We start from the raw sequence: 25,904 nt of genomic DNA, 5'->3' as shown, positions 1-25,904 counted from the left end.
TTTACTCAGAGAGAGGGAAATACACTTCATGAGAGAACAGACTTCAGATGAATTTAATAAATTTCAAACGGCAAACTCCCTGTCAGGAGTATATCATGTGGGGGCGGGGGTGGAGGGGGGGCTGTGGAGGAACGCAGAGCCCTATACATCTTATTCCATCTATTCCCCCATCATGTGAATAAGGGTTACAGGACAGCTCTTCACCTGACATGTAAAGACTCTATCGTAATAGGGTAATTTGAGAAATTGAGTCCTCCAAGGCATTGGGACAACAACTGTTGTTATTTTTCACATTGATTTTATTATGTGTGTAATAATTTGTTCTCATAATAACAACGTAAGAATTACCAAAAGTACCAACCAATGGAAACAGGCCAGGGACAGCGAGTGATTCAAATAGACCATCCGCTAAATATGGGTTTCCTTTTTCCAATATTCCATCATGTGTTATTAACTTATTTATTCATTTATTTTTTTTAAATCCCGTATACCCGTAGCAGGACGTCACGGTCTCGATGCTGCAGACTCATGGAGAATGGTTGGTTAGCGAAGTGGCATCCATCTCTGTTACGTCTGCTTAGATGAAACAGAGGAGACCACACAGTGCAGCTTAACGTGTGGTCCACTGCACCCACTTTAACAAGACCAGGTCAAAACCTAGTATATGGCTGGACCTAACACACGTGATCCCGCCGACCAATGGTGTAACTTCATAACTCGGCCGACCAATGGTGTAACATCATCACTCAGTCAGATCACTCAGTCACTCAGTCACAGACATTCGCGTTTGTAGGGCTGGCCCCGCTGTTGCGGTCCAGCCACAAACAATTTTGGCGAATCTGCTTTTGCAGTTCAAAGGGTTGGTTTGCAAAGCATTAATACAACCTAAAATCGGCACGCAGACAGACGGATAAGCCCAGCATCGTATGGCGCTGTTCATTTTTTAGTTGTAATGTCCTCATTTTATTATTAATATATGTAATACATATTGCTATTTAAACGTCTTAACATTGTTCAGTTTGAACTTACTTTCCATTACACACTGAGTTAATATGTGAATCCCTCACTGAGTTTAATTCCAACAGAAACATTACAACAGGATGCTGGCTGTCTCTTCTGGCTTCTTTTGTCAGGATTCATCTTGGATGCAACGCGAGGAAGCACTTTCATTGTCTGTTTTAAATATGCCTCGTGCGTTGATAGATATTCCAAGATTTAATACATATTTTTGAGGAGGAAAATACACATACTTTTCTAACAAAACTGAACTGAACTGTAAGACTTTGTGTTTTATCTTTCGGTACAGTACTGTCTTGATGAAAACGTCACGTCCTTGAATAGTATCTGACACCGTACGTTCTTTTCACCCCGTGCGTAAAAGCGCGGACAGACAACTGTCTTGAAAGCGCGCTTATTAACGCACAGGAGCTCGCTGTTCTTTAATATTATCGTTCCCCAGATACCCAGGAATGTGTGATTCTTCGCGAGAAATAGACAAGTCATTCTTTTCCGAAACCGCACAGTTCAGAACCTCCGAACAACAAAAAAATGTATTTCTAGACACAGACTGCCGACTTTCCAATACAGCTGTTCGAACTCAAAAATACGCGACAGAAAGTCCAGTCGTTGGTTCAGCATGCGCTATTTCCCCAATATCATTGTGGCCAGTGGAAACCATTGTGTTAATGAAACTACTGACTAAACGACCTGTTCTAGTACGTTGTTTGTTTGGCTTGATCCCTCGCCACTGAGGTGTAAAATGCGCAGCCGCTGTTAAGTGCATTAAATCAAGCAACCACAGTGTGTCACAATGCTACGCGTCAGTAGTCTGAATGATTTGGTACTTCCTGCGTTGCCTCCATTGGATGTTTTTGTTGAAAGTTATGAGCATTTTTTAAATATTACTTTGGGACATCCTGGAACCCCGTGTTAAGAGGTCCGGAAAGGTTAAGTGAATCATTGGCATTTCTTCCCAGTCACTTCCCGTAATTCCTCCATAATTATAATCTCAGTAACGTTAACTTAATTTGCAATGGGAGGCAATACAATTTTATATCGTTAAAAAAAAACCTTTGAAGAGTAGGTAATTTTTGGGAAATAAAAATTTTCTTCAAAATTTAAAGTCAGTGTTCCAGAACTCAATTACATTCAATTAACTGTAGTGACTGTTTCATCACCATTAGAACGTTCCGTGAATAACATTTTAATCACACATTGTTTTTAATCTTACACCATAAAGGGTTAACAATAGTTCATCCCAATTAACGGACACATAATATCACGTACTGTGTGCAGAGAAATTTTAGGAGATAAAATGTACGTCGCATTTATTTTATAGCATTCATTTGAGTATACATATTCTCAAATAAATCACATTCAGGGTCTTGAAGACACGTTGCGCGCAGAGCAGCTTCTGCCTCTGTGGGAAGTAGCGCGCCTGCAGCCAGAGTGAGTGCGTTCTTCTTCCACTACTCTCCCCCATCAAGACTCCTCCCTGACATCAGTTTGCGATTGGGCTCTTTAAAAATGAAGTGGGCTTGATTCGGGGGTGGGAGTTAGAGGAAGGCGGGGGTCACGGGGGACGGCACTGCCGCTCGCAAACAGGTATATGAGCAAATTATGCGATCAGAGCGGAATTATGTAATTCCGCCTCAACACCAAATCCAAACACCGTGATTGACAGCATCATAGTAATCCGTATATAAGAGGGAGACGCAGTAGCTCCAAAGTCACTAACACTTAAGTCCTGTCGTGTGTGGATCTAGTGGGGTCAGTGGACTTGGAATTTTGCGCACCTTTTTATTTTACTTTTTGATTGTCTCATATTTATAAGAAGGCAATTTTGTCTCCTCGTTGGGCATTGTGGAGCTATTTTCCAGGATTGTACTTTTGTACCAGGTAATTTGAAATATTCCATCACCATGGGTGATCTTCATTTTCTCTTTATTTTTGCATTTATTTTATGTTCGTATTTGATTCATCCGATGATGACAATCAGATTTGTGAAATAGCGCTGATTCACAATAATTCTCTTTTTAAAAAAAGAAAAAAAGACAAGATAACACACATACGGTGTTTTGTTAACTTTTGAAAATGCAATTAAAGTGTGTTCACGTGTATAAGGCACTACAATACGATTAATGTTGTGTTTAGATTAATTTTAATATATATATATATATTATTGACTCTTTTTGTAAAGTGGCTACTGTCACTCTTCAATGGGAATAAACGCTATATAGTGCGGTCAATTTGTCATCTGACTAGTACGATAATATTCTGCCTCGACAGTAAACGCGATTTAAAAAATAACAATTTAAAGCAAATGAAGCACCTGAAGCAAATAAAATGTATCAGAAGAAAACAGCTGGAAACAGAAGACACCTCGTAGGTAACATCTTGTTTAACCAAATTGGGGGAACAGTCGATCCTGGTGAATCGGTTGTGAATGCATGTCAAATGTGATTTTGATTTGATTTTGTCATTTGTGTTTGAAGGAGCTATGATTCTCAGAAGTGTCCACTGGCTGCCCGTGTTATTTCTGTACGTTTCGGCGGCGGCTCAAGGTAATAGGTTTTTCTGTGTGTCTGTCCACAGTAGCTCAACTTTGCCGGTGGTTTAAATACACGTAAAACATCAGGCAATGTATGCTAGTTCAGCCGGTCTTTTCAAAAGTAAAAAAAAAAAGACTTTAACGGTGGAATTTGTCAATTTATAAAGAGGAGCCTACTGAATGAGTAAATAGGATTTAACTGCCGATGTGATGCTGAGAAACTTGATTTTTTTAGCGTTCGTGGGAGTATTTGCAGGTGGGCTTAAGCCCTGCAGAATTAATTGAATTTTAATTTCTCTATGAGGTCTGTTGAAGTATATAATTCAATTAAAGCTGTTGCAAGGAAAATGTTCTATTTTTCACATTTTCTAAAAACATATGCTTATACTTATCAATATAATTCATTACAAGGCAAGCCCCCCAGAACAGAATCTCACCCACATTTGTTGAATAAATGCCCCGAAAGGATAGAATTACTTGTTAGGGGCTGCAACTGTCAGCTTTGGTCTCCAGGAATTTGTGCCTGTGGTGTTTCACAGTGATTTGTTTTAGTCAGGTGGCTCTTCCCTCATTGCTATTGCTCTGAACCTCATTGCTCTTCCCCTTCCCCACGTGCCCACACTTACGCCTTCAGATGGAGAGGTGGAGGATGAGACCATGTTCGACCTGTTTGAAGTCAGCCACGTCACACGCAAGACTCTGGGCGCAAAACTCTTCCGGGGCCAGGACCCCGACACGCCCGCGTACCGTTTCATCCGCTTCGACCACCTGCCCTCGGTCAGGGCGCCGGTGCTGAAGCAGATCCTGCGGCAGATCCAGAACAATGAGGGCTTCGTGTTCGCGGCGACCATGCGCCAGGACCGCGGCTCTCGGGGCACCCTGGTGGCCCTGGAGGGCCCCGGCACGAAGCGCCAGTTTGAGATCCTGTCCAACGGCCGCGCCAACACCCTGGACCTGGTGTACTGGACCGGCGGCTCGCAGAACGTGGTGTCCTTCGAGGACGTGGACCTGTCCGACTCGCAGTGGAAGAACATCACGCTGCACGTGCACGGCGAGAACGCCAACCTTTACGTGGGCTGCAGCCTTATCGACAGCTTCATCCTGGACGAGCCCTTCTACGAGCACCTCCGAGCCGATGGGAGCCGGATGTTCGTCGCCAAGGGGTCCATCCGCGAGAACCACTTCAGGGTGAGGGGGCCCGCATTCACACTTCCAGGCCAGCAGGGGCCACTAAAACAAATTGCCTGGTGTCGAGAGAATAAGGTCGGGTGGAGCTGCCATATCCTATTAGTGCTTCATCAGTGATTTCATCCAATTGCTGTGGTTTGCTTTAGAGAGGAAAACCCTGTGATTGTTTTTAAGTTTTAACATATAGGTGACTGGAGTCAATGGTAGGCAGCTAAAAGCTGACTTAAATTTTCTCTCAGCCTCGTTTTGGTCTTTTTTGTAGATCGTAAACAGTGCATACTCTCAAATTTTCCACTGCCACTTTATTGTTGGTGTGGTCAGACGAGCGTGACGTTTTGTTGAAATTAAGAACTGCATAAAAACGAGCCCTTTGCTTTTAATGCTTTGAGTTGCAATTAAGGTTTTTGCAATAGAGCTGAACTGTGTCATCGTTGAGCAGTTTTATATAAGCATCTCGCAAAACCCACTGGCCTAGCCTGTAATCTCTGACACATTGTCTACCACTGAACAAACCACAGAACATGGGAGTGAATGACAGACTCAGCTGCTGTTTAAAGAAACACCCTCCCCTTCCACCAACACCACCACCTCCAAACGACATTCTCAGAAGAAAGTGTTCCAAAAGGCTGTCCCACAGAGGAACGCTGTCTAGTTCAATGGTTCTTTGGTGGGCTAAATGGTTAAATATGGGAGCTTTCATGGTTTTCACATCTACCATAGTGGGTTCCATAAAGAACTAAACAGGGTTCACCAATGGGTACAAGCCAAAGAACCGTTCTGTTTTTCAAGTGTCTGTTGACGGAAACTGAACTCATTTTTGTTCACACTAGCAGTTTTTTTTTATTAATGGAATTTTGCAAGAATAAGACTAGACTAATTTTTATGCTCTCACACTCTCAGGGTCTGCTACAGAACATCCGCTTCATCTTTGACACGACGGTGGACGACATCCTGAGAAACAAAGGCTGTGAGGTCAGCAAGCCAGGTAAGGGTTTTTTTACACAGCACCAATAAAATAGACTTTCCATCACCCTAAAGATGTTAAAAGGTACTGTTCGTTTACGGTGGATTTAAGTCAACTGAAATTTCTCAGGTTACCACTCCATTAGCTCTTGCTAATGTCATGCCAGAGACCTACAGGCTACTGGTTAATATTAGAGACAGATTTACCTCTTTTCTAATTGGCAATAACCATCCTGTTGCACCGTGTGACCTGTAGTGTGAAAAACAGTCACTTATTCACAGCAAGCAGGAGGAGCACACACACTCCAGCTACTGCTGAAAATAGTTTTTGTACAGGTGGCATAGCAGTGATTTGAGAGGCAAAAGTGGCAATTCCAAATTAGGGAGAGAATTTTCAAATAAGATGTCTTTTAAAGAAATATTAAAGTGAATTTCCAAGAAGATAGTTCATGTAGAGTCTCACTGTCTCAGGTGAATGGTTTTGGCTCCTTTGGGTTTCCCTGTCCTGGTGTAGCGATCACACATTACTCTGAAAGCCAACCTTTTATTACCCCCTGCCCCGCCTCCAATCCCCCTCCCCACCAGATTGGGTTTTTGATTTCTTCAGCTCCAGATTTAAGTGGGTCAGGAAATTGGATACGTGGAAATATCTTACTGTACTACATCATGCTTACCAGAAACATGGGGGGGGGGGGGGGGCGGCCTGCTGGCGCGAGATCAGCCATTTTGCGCTCAGAACAAAAGGAGGAGCGGTTTCTGGCCTTTATTTGCGCACCCTTTCGCCTCGGTGGGGAAAAGAATGAGTAGGGAGTGTGGTAGCTCACTTGGTGGCAAACCCACAGACTCCTTTCTGTGTTCCTCACTCCTACTTTTTCTCACTTTCTCTCACTTTCTCTTTCTCCCTCTCTCACTCTCACACACTCTCTCTCTCCCTCTCTCTCGCTCAAACAAACATAAACACACACACACACACACACAGTGAGGTCATATGTTGGGCGGTGTGGCCCCTCTCTGGTGAAGCTGTGCTCACGCCGGGCAGGGTGCCCTACAGGCCCCTGGCCCCATGCTGACGGGGGGAGGGCCGCTGAGACAGACCAGATGCCCTGGGAAATGAAGTTTCCTTTGGGCCAGCATCCCCCTCGGCCCAGCCAAGGGCTGACAGCTACAGGTTCCATTTTACGCAGTTAGCATCCCTATCGACATGGGAGTGCATTTTAAATCCTGCTTAGGCAAACCACTCTCTCTCTCTGTCCCTCTCTATCTCTCTCTGTGTTGGATGTGTACACTCTGAATGCTTCACAGCATCTCCCATCTGCAGAGCTGGGAAAAGAGTGGAAAAATGTCTAGACACACAAAGCTTTTCCCTGGCATCCAGATTTTTTAATGCCAGCACAGAAAGTCACTGTTATAATTTTTAAAAAGTGCCACGTAGGAAATAGTTTATCCAGCTTTTTAATGGGAAGCAGTTGTGTGGTTTGCAGTTATGCCTCTTTCTCCCCCCTTTCTTGCTCTCTCCTCTCTGTCATACTCACTTACTTACACACACACACACATGCACACACATACACACACAGATGCAGAGAGAGTGAGCTCGACACACACTTGGGATATACTGTAAATGAGTTCGCCAGATACAGCAAAAAAAAAAGAAAATGAAAATAAAGCTGTGATTCCAGGGGGAGTTTCTAAGGCAAACTAGGCCAACATGACCTGGTGATTTAGAGTCCCCTCTCCTCCATCCATCTCGCTGGATCTACATGGCTGACGGGTGAAATGGTCACTAATTCATGCCTGGTCTCTTAGCCCATGGTTCGAATCGGTCTGTGCCCCTCGAAGGTCGCTCAGTGGGACCCAGTTAATCTTAAAGGAAATGCAAGGCTGCTGTCTGAAAGATGCATCAGTAAATTTAGCTGCAGTGGTTTAATATGCATTTATCTATCTGTTTTGATCTAATTAATTGGATTTTTTTTTTTTTTTTAGTACTTTTTGGAAGTTTTCTGGAATAAGGCAAAGCATATTTGCGAATGCTTCTTAAAGGAAGATACAAAATGCTTGATAGGACCCGATGACTTTTCTTCCGTTCAATTTTTAAACCAAGCATCCTTAACACACATTATTGAATGACTTCTGCTTTCTCCCATGAGAGGTCATGTGACATGGAGCAGGGAGGGTATTGGATACTTGGCCCAAACGATAGAAAGGCTCATCTGGTGGGAAAGGTTGTTGCGCGGCGTTTACGCTGCTGCTGGATGGACTGAGAGCGGGACGGGCAGCACGTCTCGTGTGGTGACCTACATCGGTGTGTCTGAACAGATGGGAAGCTGTGGTAAACCGAAAGTGCTGGTTCTGATTAGGGCCCAGACACACACGTGGAGCCCCTGACTGCGAGGCCACCTTCGCTTCTTTTTAAAGTCACTGAATCCGGCTTGATGAGAAGAAGGTGTACGTCCCACCTGAGAAGCAGGATAGAGACGCTTCCTTTTTTAAATGCCGTGTAAAAAGATAAAATGGTGGATGTTACCAGGTTCTGTCCATGAATCTTGGTACCTGCAGCTCCATGACTCACCCAATATTGGCCTTCAACTCCAGTGAACTCTGTCCAGACATCCTGATCCTGATAGAATCCTCAAATGGGGTTCTGCTTTAAAATCGAAGGCTCACCAGCGGTTCTTAAAATAAGCTGAAAATGAGAGGACGAAGGCTAACAGTGCTTCTCCTGCCCTTGTAAATGTGTGGTTTGTGTGGCTGTTTCTAGCTCACTCCATCTTTATGTCGGCTTGTAAAATGCGTGTCAAATCGCACGGGCCGATAAAATGCTAATCTTAACTTTCCTTAAAGGCCCTTGAGTGCGTTCTCATCCCCAGGGTGCTGAAGACTTACTTGCAGTGGCATGGTTTTCCAATCTCATCAGAAGCACCCAGGTGTTTTTTTTCTTTGCTGTGCCTGGCCACCTCATCCATCTCCTCTTCCTCCTTCCTCTTCCTCATTGAGCCTGACCTTCCTTCCGCTCTCCTCTCGCCGTCCCCAGAGCAAGTGAACGCCATGCACGAGACCACGGAGATAGTGGACGCCAGCGCCGCCATCACCACCAACTTCATCGGGCAGAAGACGGCGAAGGCCAGCCCGGACGTGTGCGAGCGCTCCTGTGAGGAGCTGGGCAGCCTGTTCCAGGAGCTCAAGGGCCTCCGCGTTGTCGTCGGCAACCTCATCGACGGTCTGCAGAAAGTGGTGAGTCTCTGCTGGTCCACTTTGACAGAGAGCAAGGAGCACTGCCTGTCCAACTTCTGCCGTTTTGTTAGTTCAGTTCATACGGTCTATGGTCTAATTTCACCCAGACATGGTGGTCTAACCATCTGAACCATAATAGAGTTAGTCAGCAAATTGAGCCGGTATCATTGGTGCAAATATAAACCTGCACAAACACCCTGTTCTCTGAGAATGGAGATGGCAACCCCTGCTGTGCTTACCCCTCTCACTTTTTTTATCCAAACAGATTTAGAGATAGAAGTAGAAATATGTTTTTTTTTAAATGTCAGAAAAAGACAGTCAGCGAGCGATGGTGGGAAAGTGGATGTCAGAACTCAGAGCCAGGCAATCTGCTGAGCCAGCTGTTCACTTCAGGGAGCGTCTGAAGTGGTAATGGGAAATGAATGCAATTTGTCCAGTTAATCTGGCGGTTACTTTGAAACAAATGAAGATGTTACGAGGCTATGAAATATCAATTTCAAGTAAGGATAAACGGCTCCACTTCTACCACTCCCCAAGTTTCAGTACAGGATACTATCTATGTGACAAATTTTAAAGTGGAGACGGAGGTCTTATGGGAATCACAGTTTTTAGTTTCACACCCAGTGCCTCCAATCTTACGCGTAGTAACCGTGTTCAGGGCTCCGATTACTTAAACAACGTAACACAGAGTTGAGCCGAGTGAAAGACGGAAAGCTGCGAGCACAGCAGAAAGCGTTTAGCCCTGCTTCTGCCTGCCAGGCCAGCGGTGGGCTGGACGAGGTGGAAGTGCAGCCGTCCCCTGGCTGATTCGCAGCTCATTTCCTGGGTAGATAGGACGTTTTCCCCGGGCTGCGAGGGGGAGCGCTGGCGGGCTTGGCTCTGCTTAAGGAGCTCTGCTCTTCCTCTGGGAGACGCGCGCGGCAGAGAGAGAGGCTGTCTGGGCGAGATCCTGGGAAAACCGCTGAACAGCTCCGGTCCACCAGGCTCTTCCAGACTGACTGGTGTGCCTCAGCCAGGCACTGTTCACACTGCACACACACACACACACACACACACACACACATCCACATCCTCATAAAAGAGGAATCTGGCACACACTCACTGACTGTTCCCTGGGGTTAAGCACAGCAGCCAGGATTCCTCTCCAATCAGGTCAAAGGTTACAGTGCGCAAATTTTGCCATCACTGTGCTGGAGCCACAGAGGACACGGCCCAGACTCTCTCATTCACTGTAAATACAGAGCCGACAGCTCCACCAATCACCGATGAGCTCACTCAAAATCTTCACTGAGGTCAACAGTTAGCACTGCATGCTAGGAACTGTGTTTCTGCAACACAGTTTGGAAAGCTGTTGGCAAGTTGAGTGATGTGCGTGTCTGTATGTGTGTGTGCATGTTTGTGTGTGTGCGTGTGTGTGTGTTTGTGTGTGTGTCTGTCCCCTCTCTTCAGACTGAGGAGAACACGGTGATGCGGGACGCTCTTGGAAAAATGAAGAACTCCAAGGAGAAGCACATGTGCTGGCAGGACGGCAGGCTGTTCGAGGACAAAGAGGACTGGACCGTGGACAGCTGTACCAAGTGCACCTGCCAGGTGAGACCAGGAGTGGGGCAGGCGTGGCCGAGGGGTGGAGAGGGTGTGGCAGGGGGTATGCAGGGTCAAAATGTCGGCTTGCAGACAGGGCGTGGTAAGAGGACTAAAACACTGTTATGGGTGTGACAAGTTTCTCCCTTGTAACACACTTTTAAAATGACATGTACAGCACCTTTTTATCCCTGAAAGAGTCAGCCCTTTCTGGCGAATGAATAACCGCACAGCCTCCTGGATGCCAGCTTAGCCTGCAGCCAGCTAACACAAAGACTGGAGTCAGTTTGCTGGGGTCTAATTGGTAACAGCGCCTGCTGCTCCCTCCGCAGGAGTCCAAGATCGTGTGTCACCAGATCACGTGTCCCGCTGTGTCGTGTGCCAGCCCCTCTTTCATCGAGGGCGAGTGCTGTCCCGCCTGTTTCCGTGAGTTATTCTCCGCTCAGCCACTGCGGCCCTTCAGCAACGGAGGGCCTTCTCACGCTAAAACGCGCTTCTACATTTACGACGTTCGAGTTCGCTCTTATAAAGGCTTAATTTGAGAACAAAATAGCTGGGCGCGGTGCCTTTGGAGGGAGAAGTGGATTTGTTTGTATCCTTAAGTGAAATCCACCCACATGCACCCGCACAAGCACAGTCACACACTGACTCACACACACACACACACACATACACCACCCGTGCACATGCACGCACACCCTTCATGTTTTTTATCAACCTTAACGAACCATAAAAAAAACAAAATAAGTAACTCTCCCTGTTTATTAAGTCTTAATAACAGACAGCAGTTATTGTAACGAAAAGTGTGTGTCTATAAAGGAAAACCACATGGTTTATTGCTGCTTCAAACCTCCCGTCCTTAACTGCAAATACTAGTGCACCCACGCTCTGAACTGGCCACTTTGGACAGAGGAGGATGATGTAATGTGAAAGCCTAGCTGCAGAAACTTTTTACCAGCAATTTTCTCACTGCAGCTAAACATAAACATTCCAGCAGATATTCAGAATTGAGAGAGAGAGAGCGAGAAAGAGATGTTTATTTATATAGTCTATATTTGTATGGAAACATAGAAGTACATTAATTGCTTATTAGGGATATAAGGCATATTTTAAAGATTCATCTCGTGACATTTTTCCATGCCTGCTTACGTGTGCGTGTATGTGTGTGTGTGTGTGTGTGTGTGTGTGTCTGTGTGTGCTGGCAAACAGCCATGGACAGCGAGGATGGCTGGTCCCCCTGGTCTGAGTGGACAGAATGCACGGTCACCTGTGGAACAGGAACGCAGCAGAGAGGCAGGTCGTGTGACGCCACCAGCAACCCCTGTGCCGGGCCCTCCATTCAGACACGCAAGTGCAGTCTGGGAAAATGTGACAGCCGCGGTGAGTTATGACATCATCAAATCTACATACAAACATCAGTTAATCAGCGAATATGATAGGACTACAGCTTCTTGTCTATACTACACTGCTAAGGGGTATACTACATCAAGTAGCATGGGCCATGTATGTTACACAGAGGACATACATAGTCTGTATAGATGTTGTTTAAGTAGTACTCAGTACTAACATAGAGGAGCTCACTCTCCATTTAAAAGCTGCATCAGCCCCGGTCACCTTATAGACTCTAGTACAACATGAGAGATCAGGGGTGACAGGTAGTTATAATTATCACATCTCCAGTCATGGAAATGCTTTAAACTGTGTCATTATTTATACAGGCATGCGCAAATGTGTACACATGTCCTTACAGTATGTGTGTGTGAGAGAGGCTGTGTTCGAGGGTGATGGTAATAACCCAGCTGTTGGATCTGGAAGGGAGGATAGGAGAGAAAAAGGAAGAGAGGAAAGGATAGAGGGAGAAGCTGGAAAGGCGGTGGGAGAATTGCTTGTGCCTTAATGGAGACGTTAGAGAATGAGGTCAGGAGGACCAAGCCATTGACTGTACAATGCAGTGCAGTGGGGTGGGGCCTACTGAACCCTGGTTCTCTGAGGTACAGAAAAATGGGGCACGGTTGAACCATGGCTCTCTGTAGACTTTGGCCTCACAGGATGGGTCCTTTTTGAATGCTAGCCTTCTGTGGGGCCCAGCAGTGGGGCGGTGGAGTTGGAGCTTTTTGGTAAAAGAAACCTGATACTACTGACCATTGACACCCCTCTACTGTGTGTGATTTGGTGAAAAGAAACCCGCTGAACCTTTCAGAAGAATTTCTATTATTGTCGACCAAGGCAAGTTTTAATCCCTTGGAATAACACGTCAGCCAACTTGGCTGTGTGTGTGTGTGTGTGTGTTTCACCATACTGTACATCCCACTGAGACTGCTTAATGGCACAATGATTTAAGTGCTGCTTATTCCCACTGCATTACAAATGCTGGAAAGTCCCCTCCCCCCTCTAGGAAGAATGGAGGCCAGGGAGGGAGGCCAGTGACCTGCTGGGAGGAACGGCTTGGCTCAAACTCACGTCAATTTAGAAAGGGTAGACCAGATCACAGAGGAGAGGTGGAGCGATAAATAATATGAAGGAGGGGGGCTAATGTGTTTTAGCCCCCTCCCCCCCCCCACTTTCAGTCACAGGTTTATCTATCGCTAAATGAAGGGGGGTGAGTCCTTCACAGGCTTGGTTTTTTCTTAATTATGGGAATAATAATCACGCTCATGTTTTTATGTCGTCGTTATTTCATAATTCTTTTGGCTGATTGTCTGCCCCAGTTCGCCAGGACGGGGGATGGAGCTTGTGGTCGCCGTGGTCCTCGTGCTCGGTGACGTGCGGGGAGGGCCAGATCACCCGAATTCGACACTGCAACGCACCTGTCCCACAGCTGGGCGGCAAGGACTGCGAGGGCAACGGGCGAGAGACCCAGCGCTGCGAAGCCAAGCCCTGCCCCAGTGAGCACAACTACACAACTTCACTCACACAGCTGCAATTCATTCCCAAACTGGTTGACCACACATGTAGTTGATCACTTTCAGATCTTTTTTAAACATAGACTAATAATCCAGCGTTATGTTGTTCAGGTACTGCATGCACTGTATTGCAGGGAATGCATTGCTCTTAATGTATATCTTTCAACCCCATCTGATCATCTTTGCCCATGTGTAGTCGATGGAGGCTGGGGTCCCTGGTCGCCATGGGCAACCTGCTCTGTAACCTGCGGCGGTGGCATCAGGGGCCGCACCCGAGTTTGCAACAGCCCCCGTCCCCAGTATGGAGGAAAGAAGTGCAGCGGGGAAACCAAATCTACCGACGTGTGCAACAAGCAGGACTGTCCCGTGGGTGAGTCCTGCTCCAGACTTCATCTTACAGTTTACCATTTAACTCCCAGCTGGTGGAATTCTGTGCTCTTATCTTATTTGATGTACCCTTCACAGACGGCTGCCTCTCGAACCCCTGCTTCGGGGGCGTGGTCTGCACCAGTGCTCCCGATGGCTCGTGGGAGTGCGGACCCTGCCCTGTTGGTTTCCGTGGCAACGGCACTTTCTGCGAGGACATGAATGAGGTGCGAAAGCAGAAATGTCAGAGGGTGAATGCAGGAGAGTGGTTCAGAACGCATAAGGCTGTGGTCAGATATGGGGGAAAAATGATATATAAGGGCTGCTGGATGGTTCATACGGCTAAGGCTCCACACCATGGTGCATGAATGAGCTTTGTGGCTTCGGATCGAATCTGGACCGTGCCAGTGTAGACTGTGGCCAGTAGCTCCAATAGACAATGCGCAGCTGGCGATTGTGTTGCCCAGAGAATGGGTGGGTTCAGTCGGATGCACTGCTATCTAGTGACTCCCGCTGGGCAATCGGACGCCCCTCGATTGCAGTCAAAGAGGCGTATGAAATGTTTTCCACCAACTCTACTCTATGGAAGCTTAGCTGTAGTCTGCAGTGTGAAAAGAAACAGCTGGCGACACTATGTGTTTTGTCGGAGAACTATGGAAGATTGTCTACACTCTCCCAAATTGGCAGTGGGGTTCACACATGTGCATGGCTACGGTTGTAGACAATTGCCCATTCCAAATTATGATGGGAATGTGATGTGCCCCGCCCTGGGTTGTGTGCCAAATTAATTAAAAAATTAAAAATAAAGAAATGATATATATTTACACAAGCATGGTTGGCTGCAAAGCCATGACTCTTATGTCTGGGATTCAAAGAACTTTTGGCCATAACTTTGACTGATTAAAAGCACTGGGAATTGAGCCAATAACTGAACTCTCTCTTTCTCTCTCTCTCTGTCTCTCTCTCTCTCTTTCTTTCCGCAGTGTGACATGGTCTCAGATGTGTGCTTCAAGGTGAACGGGGTTCAGCGGTGCATCAACACCAACCCAGGTTTCCACTGCCTTCCCTGCCCACCCCGCTACAAAGGCAACCAGCCCTTTGGTATGGGCGTGCAGGCCGCCAAAAAGAACAAACAGGCAAGCCTCCACCACTCACAATTCTCACAATTCACAACTCCCAATACCACTTCCTTTACAGTTCACAACTGCCTACACAACTCTCACAATTCACAACTGCCTACACAACTCCCCTTACAATTCACAACTGCCTACACGACTCTCACAATTCACAACTGCCTACGCAACTCTCCTTACAATTCTTCTTACACCGCTCCCATTACTATTCACAAGTGCCAAATTAAAATCAGAATCAGGTCTATTTCATCTGGCGCATCCTTAATAAATAGAAAAAGAAATACACACTCTAGCCCTTCCGCTTAAAACAACTGCAAATAATTCTTAATCTCTGTTGAGCCTCCATTGGTTGGTTTGAGTTGGTTCATAGGCACTAACTAGGATGGGTCAAATGCAGAGGACAAAATAATCCCACGGGGTTCAATAAAGAATATCTTATCTCAATATCTTAAAGCATTACTTAATAGTCAGACAGTGCAGCGATCGCCTCGCTGGGCAAAGAAGAAGGAAAAAAAACAGAAACAACAGCTTAATGGATGAAGTAGTTACTCCACGCTGGCAGGAAATCTCAATCATAACCCCGTCTACAGTAGATGAACGTGCCAAGTATCATTGAGATTTTCTCTGTGAGCCAGGATCCCACGTTCCCACGGAAACTATACCGCAAACGTTCCTGGTCGTTCGCGGACAAGTGGTCGGCGAGCCGGGCTCGAGCCTGATTAACATCTGGGTCCTTCTGGCGTCCAGCTTGCCCAAATATGTTTCATTTCGGGCCTTATGGGGCTTCCAGCACCCTGACAAACCGCCGCCAGGGAGGGTGGGGGGGGGGGGCGGTAACCTCCAAAGCATTCGACTCGCCGTTTGATGTTGAAAAGAGGTCAAACCGACGGGCTCTGTTTTAGCTTACAAATAGCCTTTGAAAAACTGAGGGTTCTGTTTCATGGGCTTCCAAAATGCATTCTTCCTCAAACAATGCGCAGAAGAAAAAAGCAGTCTTATTTCGAAATGCCAGTTTGAAGGAGAAAAGGGGTCGAAGCTTTGCCATAACTTGCTGAGCAAGCCATAACTTGCGCCTGTGTGTCTACACTGAAAGGCCATCTATTTGTGAATCTTCCATACCCATCAGTGAGCAAAAAAATCTGTGCAACCTGCAGCTAGAGTGTGATTTTTAAGAAGGTGATTCAATCTCTCTGCACCTGTCATCTTCCCAGATAGCAAGCAACTCTGGGCTGGATCTGTGCCAGTTTTGGCCTGAAGTTAGCACTGCTGGGCCGAAATCAGCGTAGATCTGGCTCGGAGTAGCTTGATAATTGGAGGCAGTTGATTGAGCAGATTTACTAGAAGGTTCGACCTTGTGTTTCCACCGGTATTACATCACGCCCACTGCAAATTGTTCGATCATTTTGTTTGTAACTTACTGCTTTGCAAATTGGGGGCCAAAACTGTGCAGAATAAAAAGAGGGATTGATGTAATATCTGGCATTGTGCTGCTTCCATTTCACATGAGGAGAGCGCCCTCACGTAATGGAAACTGAACTAATTCTCCTTTGAGCAGTGGATTCCCAGATTGAAATGCTCATATATCTGTCTGTAAGACTGTAGAATTGAGCCAATAAATGAACTCTCCCCCCTCTCTGTCTCTCTCTCTCTCGCTCTCTTTTTCCAACAGGTTTGTGAGCCAGAGAACCCCTGTAAAGACAAAACCCACAGCTGCAACAAACATGCCGAGTGCATCTACCTCAGCCACTTCAGCGACCCCATGTACAAGTGTGAGTGCAAGATTGGCTATGCCGGGGATGGACTCATCTGCGGGGAGGACTCAGACCTGGACGGCTGGCCCAATCAGAATCTGCCCTGCAACTCCAACGGAACCTTTCACTGCAAGAAGGTATCCACCCTACATATGTATATGCTATGACCAGCCACGCACACATTGTTTAAATTAAATTGATTTTTTGTTGGTCGAAAGTCTTTTTCCCCCAAAATTCATTCTGCTGTGATTCATTATTTTCATGTTACTAAGATTAAATGTCTCTTCAAAGACTCAACATGAACAGGCTCACATTAGCAAAATAGAAACCTGTCGGAAGAACTAGCAGAAACTATTTGAACACATTAGAAAAGATTTAAATACATATGCCTACTGCACAGGAGGGCTATAATGTTGAAATGTAATTAGTAAAGATCTATAATTACACTGTTGTTACACTGCGCACACAATATATACCACATATACATGCAATGTGTGTGTGTGTGTAACTTTATTGAGCAATAAAACAGATACAGAGAACAAAGGCAGAATATGATAAGCAGGGAAAAAAACAGGGAAATATCTCTCAAAAAAACAGTGCGTTCATTAAATTTAACTTTCTTAATTTTTCTCTTTTTTTCAACATTGTAGGACAACTGTCCCGACCTTCCAAACTCTGGCCAGGAAGACTTTGACAAGGACGGACAAGGGGATGCCTGTGACAAGGACGATGACAATGACGGGATTGTGGATGAAAGGGTGAGACATCTCCTGTGAAGACATTATCTCTGCTGCCACCATTGGCCGGCCCGCCATTTAATTCTTCTTCATGTTAAAGCCAGAATGGCTCAATAACAGCTGTGAAATACAGTGACTACAGATTTATAATGTCTCAGGTGGGCCACTAGTTCCCTATATAATGTACTAACTAGGGTGTGAGCCACCTTCTAGAAAATGGCTGAATCCATGGCTAGAGTCCACTATGGAGGGCACCAATGGGTGATCTGAGACACAGCCAATATCACCCCAATCAAACTCAGATCTGTACCTGTAATGACTTTCACTTTGTGTTGTTATTATTGTTTTTGATATTTGGGCCAGAGAATGGGATTGTTTTTGATATCTGGGCCAGAGAATGGGGTTGTTTTTGATATTTGGGCCAGAGAATGGGATTGTTTTTGATATTTGGCCAAAAGAATGGGAGGTTCATTCCAGATTTTCTGGAAAACAAGAGAAAGCTGTTTGTAATAAATAATTATTTACAAGAGGGAAGTCTGTAAAGATGTTTTTCTTTACTCTGTTTTTTTTTTCAGGACAACTGTGCCCTGCTGTACAACCCCCGTCAGTTTGACTACGACAAAGACGACGTGGGCGATCGCTGCGACAACTGCCCGTACGAACACAACCCTGCTCAGATCGACACCGACCACAACGGCGAGGGCGACGCCTGTGCGGTCGATATCGACGGTGATGGTGCGTGAGCCACTTGACTTAACGAGCACCGCATACTCTATTTGCCATGAAGACCCTGCGCCATTGTTGATTACGTATGGTTTAGTTTTATTTCTTATGTAATGGTGGCACCTTTCAGCTCAGTTAATACCACTTAATTTCAGTCTAATTGATACCAGACCAATCCGATTGGTCCTTGTATCTGGGGGAGGAGCTACATATATGTAACTGGGACTGAGTTTGCATGTGTCATCCATTTTACTTCAAAATACACTGAAACTGGATTGCATGGCACAGAAGTTAGATTGACCTGAGGCAAGCTCATTTTGAAAGACGTGACGGACATTATCTCTTATGATAACTACGCTACTTAATGATGAAGAAACAGTAATAAATGTTTGGCCGCAGGTTAAGAGATGCAAATAAATTACTGTGCTTTACGTATGTGCAATATATCATGGTAAATGAATGGCACTAATGCCAGCAGTGAAGAAATATATTACAGCCAGCAGGCCGTGTTCCCGACACTGGATTTTGCTAGCAGACTCACATTTTTTCGATGACTTCACAGTAACAGACTGTTCATTTTTCCCCCTGATGGCGGTAAACGGGCGCACATGCCCGTAGGTGTGTTACCTATAACAACTCCTGACCACCATGCTTCATTTCCTCCAGGAATTCTCAATGAGGACGATAACTGTCCCTATGTGTACAACACTGACCAGAAGGACACCGACCTGGATGGAATGGGTGACCAGTGTGACAACTGCCCTCTGATGCACAACCCTGACCAGGTGAGGGACTGCAGGCTTGCAGAGTCAGAGTATTCCAGAACATTTTATGCATGGAAAATGAGTATTAAATATAAAGAATCATTTCTGTTTTTGGAGAACAGACCACTTCTTTCCTCTTTGAGATGTACTGGTAAGTAACGTTAACATATTCTCCCATTCTCTGCTCAGACCGACACTGATAATGACCTAGTGGGAGACCAGTGCGACAACAACCAGGACATTGATGAAGACGGCCACCAGAACAACCAGGACAACTGCCCCTACATCCCCAATGCCAATCAGGCTGACCACGATAAGGACGGCAAAGGCGACGCCTGCGACTACGACGATGACAACGATGGGATACCAGACGATAAAGACAATTGCCGACTGGTTCCCAACAAAGACCAACTGGATTCTGACGGTGAGAGATCGGGCGGGGGGGAAAGGAGGCGGGGGGCGGGGGGGTGGGGGGGGTGGCGGGGGACTGCTGGGTGCTGCAGAACAGAGAGTTGGCTGTGTGGGATGGGAATCTGGACCCTGTGATTGAGAGGTTGCAGGTTTAATTCCCAGAAAAGGATATTGCTGTTGCACCTTTGGGATGAGGCAGTTAACCTGAATCATTCAACAAAATATGCAGCTGCGCAAATTTATGGCGAGAATAATTCAAGGTCAGGAACGCAGACATCTGTTTGGATAATAAATAATGGAGTAGAAACAATACCAGTATACCATTTTGACCACCTTAAATATATAGCCATGAGTACCTTTCATGTCTTCCTCTTCCTGTGTTTCTTTGCATAGTGGTTGCCCTCTATCCAGGGCGGCACTGTTTACTGTTTTGAACAATAGGCAAATCCTCAGAAATTTCTGGTCATGGTCAAGTTTTCATTCAAGAAAAAAAATTCTGATATGGGACTTCAAAATTCTAAATCCAAATATCTCAAATCTATAAAAAGGTTTAGGTAGAAACCTCAAATTATAAGCTTTCAAAATACTGGTTAACCCTGACATGTGACACATTCAGTCATTATGTAAGCAATTTAGCCTTTGGGAATTTAACTGGAACAAAAGAGAAGCGGTACCGTGGTCAGCATAGCAAGGTCAAATGTCTCACTCTGGAAACGACGTTCCACAACGCACCAGAATCCACAACTGAACCCTACATTACTAGAAGAGCATGCTAATTCCTGGACAGCATCTGTTGGTCTGTTTACAGAGCCAGAAGGCAGACAAATCACTTTTTTATGGGCAGAGAATGGGGACACAACGGGACACTGGCCATAAACGTCTGAAACACTGAAACCCAGAAGAGGGCTATGTGGAATATATTGTTCACGTAATCTCTTGCGTGAAAAAGAAAATATGCCACCACAGTCATATGGAGCCCAATCTTCCATCACACTTTGACCCAACTGAAGATCTATTTATTTTGGAAGAGCTTTGTTCTTTTCCTCATGCCAAAGCCATAGCAGCGGTGAAAGAAATCACCGTCGGAGTAGCCAGGGTCAGGCCAACCAGGAGCTGGAGAGCAGGCCAGGCCGTAAGTCAGGGGTTTTCCAGTAAACAGAGGAACATTCCGGGCCCTGCCCGTCTGCTCTGCGGGATGTCCTCCCTGTGAGGCTCTCTCACACACGCGCGCGCGCATGTGCATAGAAATGCTCAGGACTGCATACACAGAAGCACGCGGATATACGCACACATAAATATACACTCACACTCGCACATGCTATAACACACTCACATGCGAATGTACATACACACACATATATACATACATGCATATGTGTACACACACACATGTGTACACACATGCACAAACACAGTTATCTCTGTGTATTCCATGTGATTTGCCTCATTTCCTTCTCGCCAAATCAGAAAGGAACGCTGTTACTGTAGTAGCCTGTCCTGGCGCCTGGAGGGACAGCAGTGATGATTTGTGATTGGCTGTCTCCCATCTCAGACCCATGGCACAATATGTATTTTGTTTGAAGTTAAGCAGAGACTTAAAAGTAAGGAAGGGAACTGGGCCTGGGGCCATTGTGAGTACCACATGATATCAGTGTCGTACTGAATAAATTTCTCTCCTGCCAATGAAGCCATCATTCTGATAGACATGAACTTGTTTGATTAACTTTGCCATCACAAGTGTTGCCTGAAGTGAAGTAGATTTGGTTTGTGACCATAACAGGAAATTATTTCTTGGAAGGAAGCACCTCTGCCAGGTCCTTTCTCCCTTTTCAGACTTATTCACATGGTATTAACTTGATACGGCCGGTGTATGATAACAAAGTGGAGGCAGAATCCACTTCCTGTAGTGGGTCTGCTTTTATTGTGGGCTTCCTGTAGCTAGTCTGCTTTTATCGAGGGCTAGTGTTTGTGCGATGAGCCAACCTTTGGGTTTTCAGCTTCACTGTGCCACGCCTGTTTTTAATAGACTTCACATTGTAAGAGAGTTACATGTATCACATGAGAAGATGGCTGATGTTTCTTATTGGACTTGGCAGAGGTTACTGAATTCAAGCTAGGTTTGCTACTTGGGATCGTTTTTTTCCCATTCATTTTAATGAAAATTCAACGTGAGCCAGAACTAGACAGTTGCAGCCTCTTCCATTGCTTTTTAAAAAAGGAGCGCTTCAAGTAAGATTACCAAAGCTTTAAAGTATGCAGTCTCAGTAAGACTTCCAATGAATCAACCAAACAAACATACCATTGGGTATAGTGGTAATTACTTGGATTTTTTGGAGGGTAAGTTTTGCTTTTGTGAGCTGTACCTAGATTCATCAACTTTGACCCCTGCCAAAGTCTGGCTAACTGGGGTTTGCTGCTTCCTGATTTTAAGCCTGATGTCTTCAGTTACACACACACACTCACACAGAGGGCCAGCCAGTATTTTCATCTGATGTTGTTTCCCGCTCTGTTCCCTTCAAAAGGAGATGGCAGGGGAGACGCCTGCAAGGACGACTTTGACAACGACAACATTCCCGATATCTTCGACGTCTGCCCCGAAAACAACGAGATCAGCGTGACTGACTTCAGGAAGTTCCAGATGGTGCACTTGGATCCCAAGGGCACGACGCAGATCGATCCCAACTGGGTGGTGAGGCACCAGGGCAAGGAGCTGGTGCAGACTGCCAACTCAGATCCTGGCATTGCAGTGGGTAAGTGACACAGTGCCATATAAACATATATCTGCACAGTGTTTCCCTGAAGGTTATACTTCTGGTGTGGTGGCTCATAGGACAGGTTGTGTGACTGAAAACAGGCACTCATATAATAATTTGGTGTTGAATATGAGTAGCTGATGTTACTGTGTTTCACTGTCGTAGGTTTTGATGAGTTCAACGCGGTGGATTTCAGCGGCACGTTCTATGTGAACACGGACCGGGACGACGACTACGCGGGCTTTGTGTTCGGGTACCAGTCGAGCAGCCGCTTCTACGTGGTGATGTGGAAGCAGATCACTCAGACATACTGGGAGGACAAGCCCTCCAAGGCCTTCGGCATCTCCGGCGTCTCCCTCAAAGTGGTCAACTCCACGACCGGCACCGGAGAGCACCTGCGCAATGCGCTGTGGCACACGGGCAACACCGCGGGACAGGTGAGCGCCCGGCGAAAAGCCATGGCCCATAATTCACTTCTCTTCCTCTAATGATAATAGGATAGGATGGTAGGAGCGATTGCTGATGAGGGTGGGGGGGAGTAAACATGTAGTCTATACATGCTTTCACTTGTTAATATTGCAATTATTTTTGAAAGATGCAAAAAAAAAAAAAAAAAGTTTCCGATTTTTCGATTACATTTTTTCTCAGCGCTTAAAAATATTCTGGTGAGTAGTTGTTTATTCGAGTAAACGGTCCCACCCCAAATGATCCACCAATGGTTTCTTCCACAATGTGGTCCAAGAAAAGAGTTGCTCCCTACTTTGGCCCCTGAATGGGTGTCCTGTTTTCTGAACGCCCTTCAGGTCCGCACCTTATGGCATGACCCCAAGAACATTGGCTGGAAAGATTACACAGCCTACAGGTGGCACCTGATCCACAGACCAAAGACCGGCTTCATTAGGTGAGTAATCGCCGATCATGCACTGGGCTGGTCATGTGGCAAACAGAATGCATCATGGGAGAAATGGAAGATTTGACCATGCTTTAATCTGTTCCCAGGGTGGTGGTTTACGAAGGGAAGCAGATCATGGCTGACTCAGGGCCTATCTACGACACAACCTTTGCTGGAGGTCGGCTAGGGCTGTTTGTCTTTTCCCAAGAGCTTGTCTTCTTCTCTGACCTCAAATATGAATGCAGAGGTGAGTTGTGGATGCCCTGTTTCCATACTTTCATTAACACATGTAAAAACAGTTACCTGAATACTTCTGGTCATTAGACACAACCAATGAATTTGCACAAGAAAGCTAGGTAGCCATGTTGGAACACTAATATAAACCTTCTGGATTTTAAACATATTCAAATACATTCCTTATTTATAATAAAACTTGCTGTGGACTGCCAGGTAGCTATTCTCTGCATACATATCCATTTAGGGCAATGGAATGGACAAGTACAGGTGAATTAAGTAACACTTTAGCTCAGTCTGTTCATTTTGTGTCAGTGATATGACCCCTGTACCTCCTGTGCCAATATTTGAATGTATAAAAACTGATGATCTTTCGTAAAGGGAAAGACTACAGAGGCTAGAAAACTTTCAGTTCATTATATATTACAGTATTCCAACAATTAAAGTCATATTAAAGTCATTTTATACATTTGTGCAATGAAAATAATTTACCTGCACTTTTGTGGACAGTCGTTATTTTAGCCTTGAAATGCAGATCCAGAAATGCAAAGAAACCATGTTTTAAGACATTTAAACTTTGTTTCAACTCTCAGATAATCCGGATTTTCCCTCTATGTTCAAAAGGTAATGGTGGCAGAGAGTGTCTGTTCTGTGTTGGCAGTTGCAACACGTGTCGTTTCTGCTCATCACCTGCCTCACTGTCTCAGTCTTGTGCTTATAAACAGCTTTTAATAATTCATAAGTTCACAATTATTCAAGTATGGGAATGCTGCTTGTCACACGCATTGTCTTGCACGGATTGCTTCATGTTTCCTTCAGAATTAAGAATTTTTAAAAAAAGAAATATTTCTATGTTTGTAATAAGTCATGTTTTTTTTCTGTAGATAACTGAGCTGCATTTGATATTGGAACTGATGCAGCGCTGCATAGGCTCACCTCAGTCACTTCCTTGTCATCGAGCCGGTCCCCTTGCTGGCTCACCCAATCAAATGGACCGTCACAATTCCAAGCACCTCAGGGCTCAATCCTTGCTCTCTGCTCTACCAACCAGAGGGAAGAACCATTTTGTATATGACACACCCTTTTTCTAGATATGTAACAAATTTTGGGGGAACATGCAAAACACATACATTGTCAGTGTTTTAAAGGGATAATTGGAAGTTGTACAACCACTTTTTCCGTTTTTTGTACTGTTAATTTTGTTCTTTGTTGTTTTATTATTTTTTTTATCAGCATGACCTTCATTCACTCTCAATATAAGAACATCTTGTGACCAGGTACAATAGTTGACAAATATTAGTTCACAGAATTCAGTCTGAGTGACTTTGCTTTTCCCTTTTCTCACCACACAGCATCAATGATCTTAATTGCACAAATAGCTTTTTATCGTTACCACATTGTTTCCTGCCATCTTGAATATGTGCCTTTTTAAAGGTTAGTTTGGTGTGTGTTTTTGTTAGTTTCTATATCCAAAGAAGGGTTAATTTCAAGCAAGTGTTTTTTGAAAGATTATTATTGCCAGGGGGATGAAGATGTTTATATTAAGAGTGTATTATAATTTCTTCTGTAAATTATTTATGTTTCTCTTCCAACATTAAAAGTGATTTGTTGGTTTTTTTTAATAGGTCTTTTTTTCCTTTTTGTTGTTCTTGTTGTTGTTGTCAGATTGTAAATAATTATTTATTTGTTCACACTGACAAGATTTCACAATTGAAGTGCAAACAACTAAATTTTTAAAGCCAGAATACAATTTAAAGACATTTTCATTGGGAATGCTACATTGCACATGCTTGATCGATATATTTGCCTGAAAAGTATTACATTAAAACTGTGCACTCTATAATTCTTAGAATTTACAAGACAAAAACAATATCATTTTTTATGGTTTTTGTTTTGTCTGGCTGGAAGCAGACTGTGACTGCTCTAAAGAATCAGGTCAAGAGCTAGTGCGAAATCAATACTGCGACTTTAAGAATGCTATGCTATAGAAGTTACAGGTTTAAAAACTGTGTTGATTTCATCAGCCAGTGCTTATATATCATTGAAGGAGAGCATTGTGGGACATAAATTGTCAGATGGGATGCAGTCACAACACTTAAAAGCAAGTAAATCATGTACTGGTGTCAGGGGCCCATGTTGATGGAGCAGACAGATGTTATTTTGTGTTTTTACTTTGCCAGAAATTAAACCCTGTGCGGTAATTAAAGGAAATGTAATCTCAGAGGTTACTCTCTCACCTGAATAGGCTGAATCATATGGATCAAGACATTTGCAATGTATAGCTACTAGATTTTTTTTGTTTTGTTTTGTTATGTATAGCATTATTGTTTTTATATTTAATAGCTAGCATATTATGTTTTGTGTTTTGTATGATATTTTTTTATGCACAAATGTAAATTCTTTCTGATATCCTTGTTTGACATACATTTTTAAAACAAACGTGCAAGTGTTAAGAGAGATTATCTTGTTTCATAAATAAATATTTTATGTCATTCTAATGATTAGTATTATTGTTATTAGAAGTCCAAGTAACAATTATTATTATTGATGTTGTTCTTGTGGTTAATTCTCTTTCTTTTGCCTCAGAATAGTGTTTTTATGATACCAATATAGAGCTATTTCTGCTGATCTAAACTGCTTGGAATACTGATACCTGTATCGCAGTTAAATTCATACCCTCAAAGGAAAACATTGAAAACAAAGTAACTAAACAAAAATGAAGCCAAC

At 44.6% G+C, this 25,904-nt stretch overlaps 1 protein-coding gene across 2 annotated transcripts; it reads left to right on the top strand.

Moving 5' to 3' along the window:
• Positions 1–2,610: 2,610 nt before the first annotated feature.
• thbs2a (thrombospondin 2a) lies at positions 2,611–25,616 on the top strand. Of its 2 annotated transcripts, XM_035400795.1 has the most exons (23): positions 2,612–2,898; positions 3,495–3,563; positions 4,185–4,738; positions 5,639–5,723; positions 8,730–8,929; positions 10,379–10,519; positions 10,843–10,936; positions 11,720–11,890; positions 13,219–13,395; positions 13,610–13,783; positions 13,879–14,006; positions 14,763–14,915; positions 16,582–16,800; positions 17,314–17,421; positions 17,976–18,135; positions 18,790–18,908; positions 19,077–19,311; positions 21,821–22,048; positions 22,217–22,488; positions 22,855–22,952; positions 23,051–23,190; positions 23,771–23,801; positions 24,062–25,616. In XM_035400795.1, exons 2-23 carry the CDS (start codon positions 3,500–3,502, stop codon positions 24,063–24,065), a joined length of 3,555 nt encoding a protein of 1,184 aa, XP_035256686.1. In that variant the 5' UTR covers positions 2,612–2,898; positions 3,495–3,499; the 3' UTR covers positions 24,066–25,616. The 2 variants fall into 2 exon arrangements, with proteins under 2 accessions (XP_035256687.1, XP_035256686.1); XM_035400796.1 differs by lacking the exon at positions 23,771–23,801 and having other exon boundaries at positions 2,611–2,898.
• Positions 25,617–25,904: the final 288 nt, after the last annotated feature.

This window comes from Anguilla anguilla, chromosome 18 (genome assembly GCF_013347855.1).
Source record: "Anguilla anguilla isolate fAngAng1 chromosome 18, fAngAng1.pri, whole genome shotgun sequence".
NCBI lineage: Eukaryota > Metazoa > Chordata > Actinopteri > Anguilliformes > Anguillidae > Anguilla > Anguilla anguilla.
Note: the sequence above shows the minus strand (reverse complement) of the source record. Positions and strands in the feature narration are given on the sequence as shown.

What these genes read in the sequence shown, in the direction of transcription:
- thbs2a (XM_035400795.1), top strand. Translation starts at nt 3,500, where the DNA reads ATGATTCTCAGAAGTGTCCACTGGCTGCCCGTGTTATTTCTGTACGTT. An exon ending in CGTTTCGGCGGCGGCTCAAG is followed by an intron (nt 3,564 to 4,184) that starts GTAATAGGTTTT and finishes TTACGCCTTCAG; the next exon opens with ATGGAGAGGTGGAGGATGAG. An exon ending in CCAAAGACCGGCTTCATTAG is followed by an intron (nt 22,953 to 23,050) that starts GTGAGTAATCGC and finishes ATCTGTTCCCAG; the next exon opens with GGTGGTGGTTTACGAAGGGA.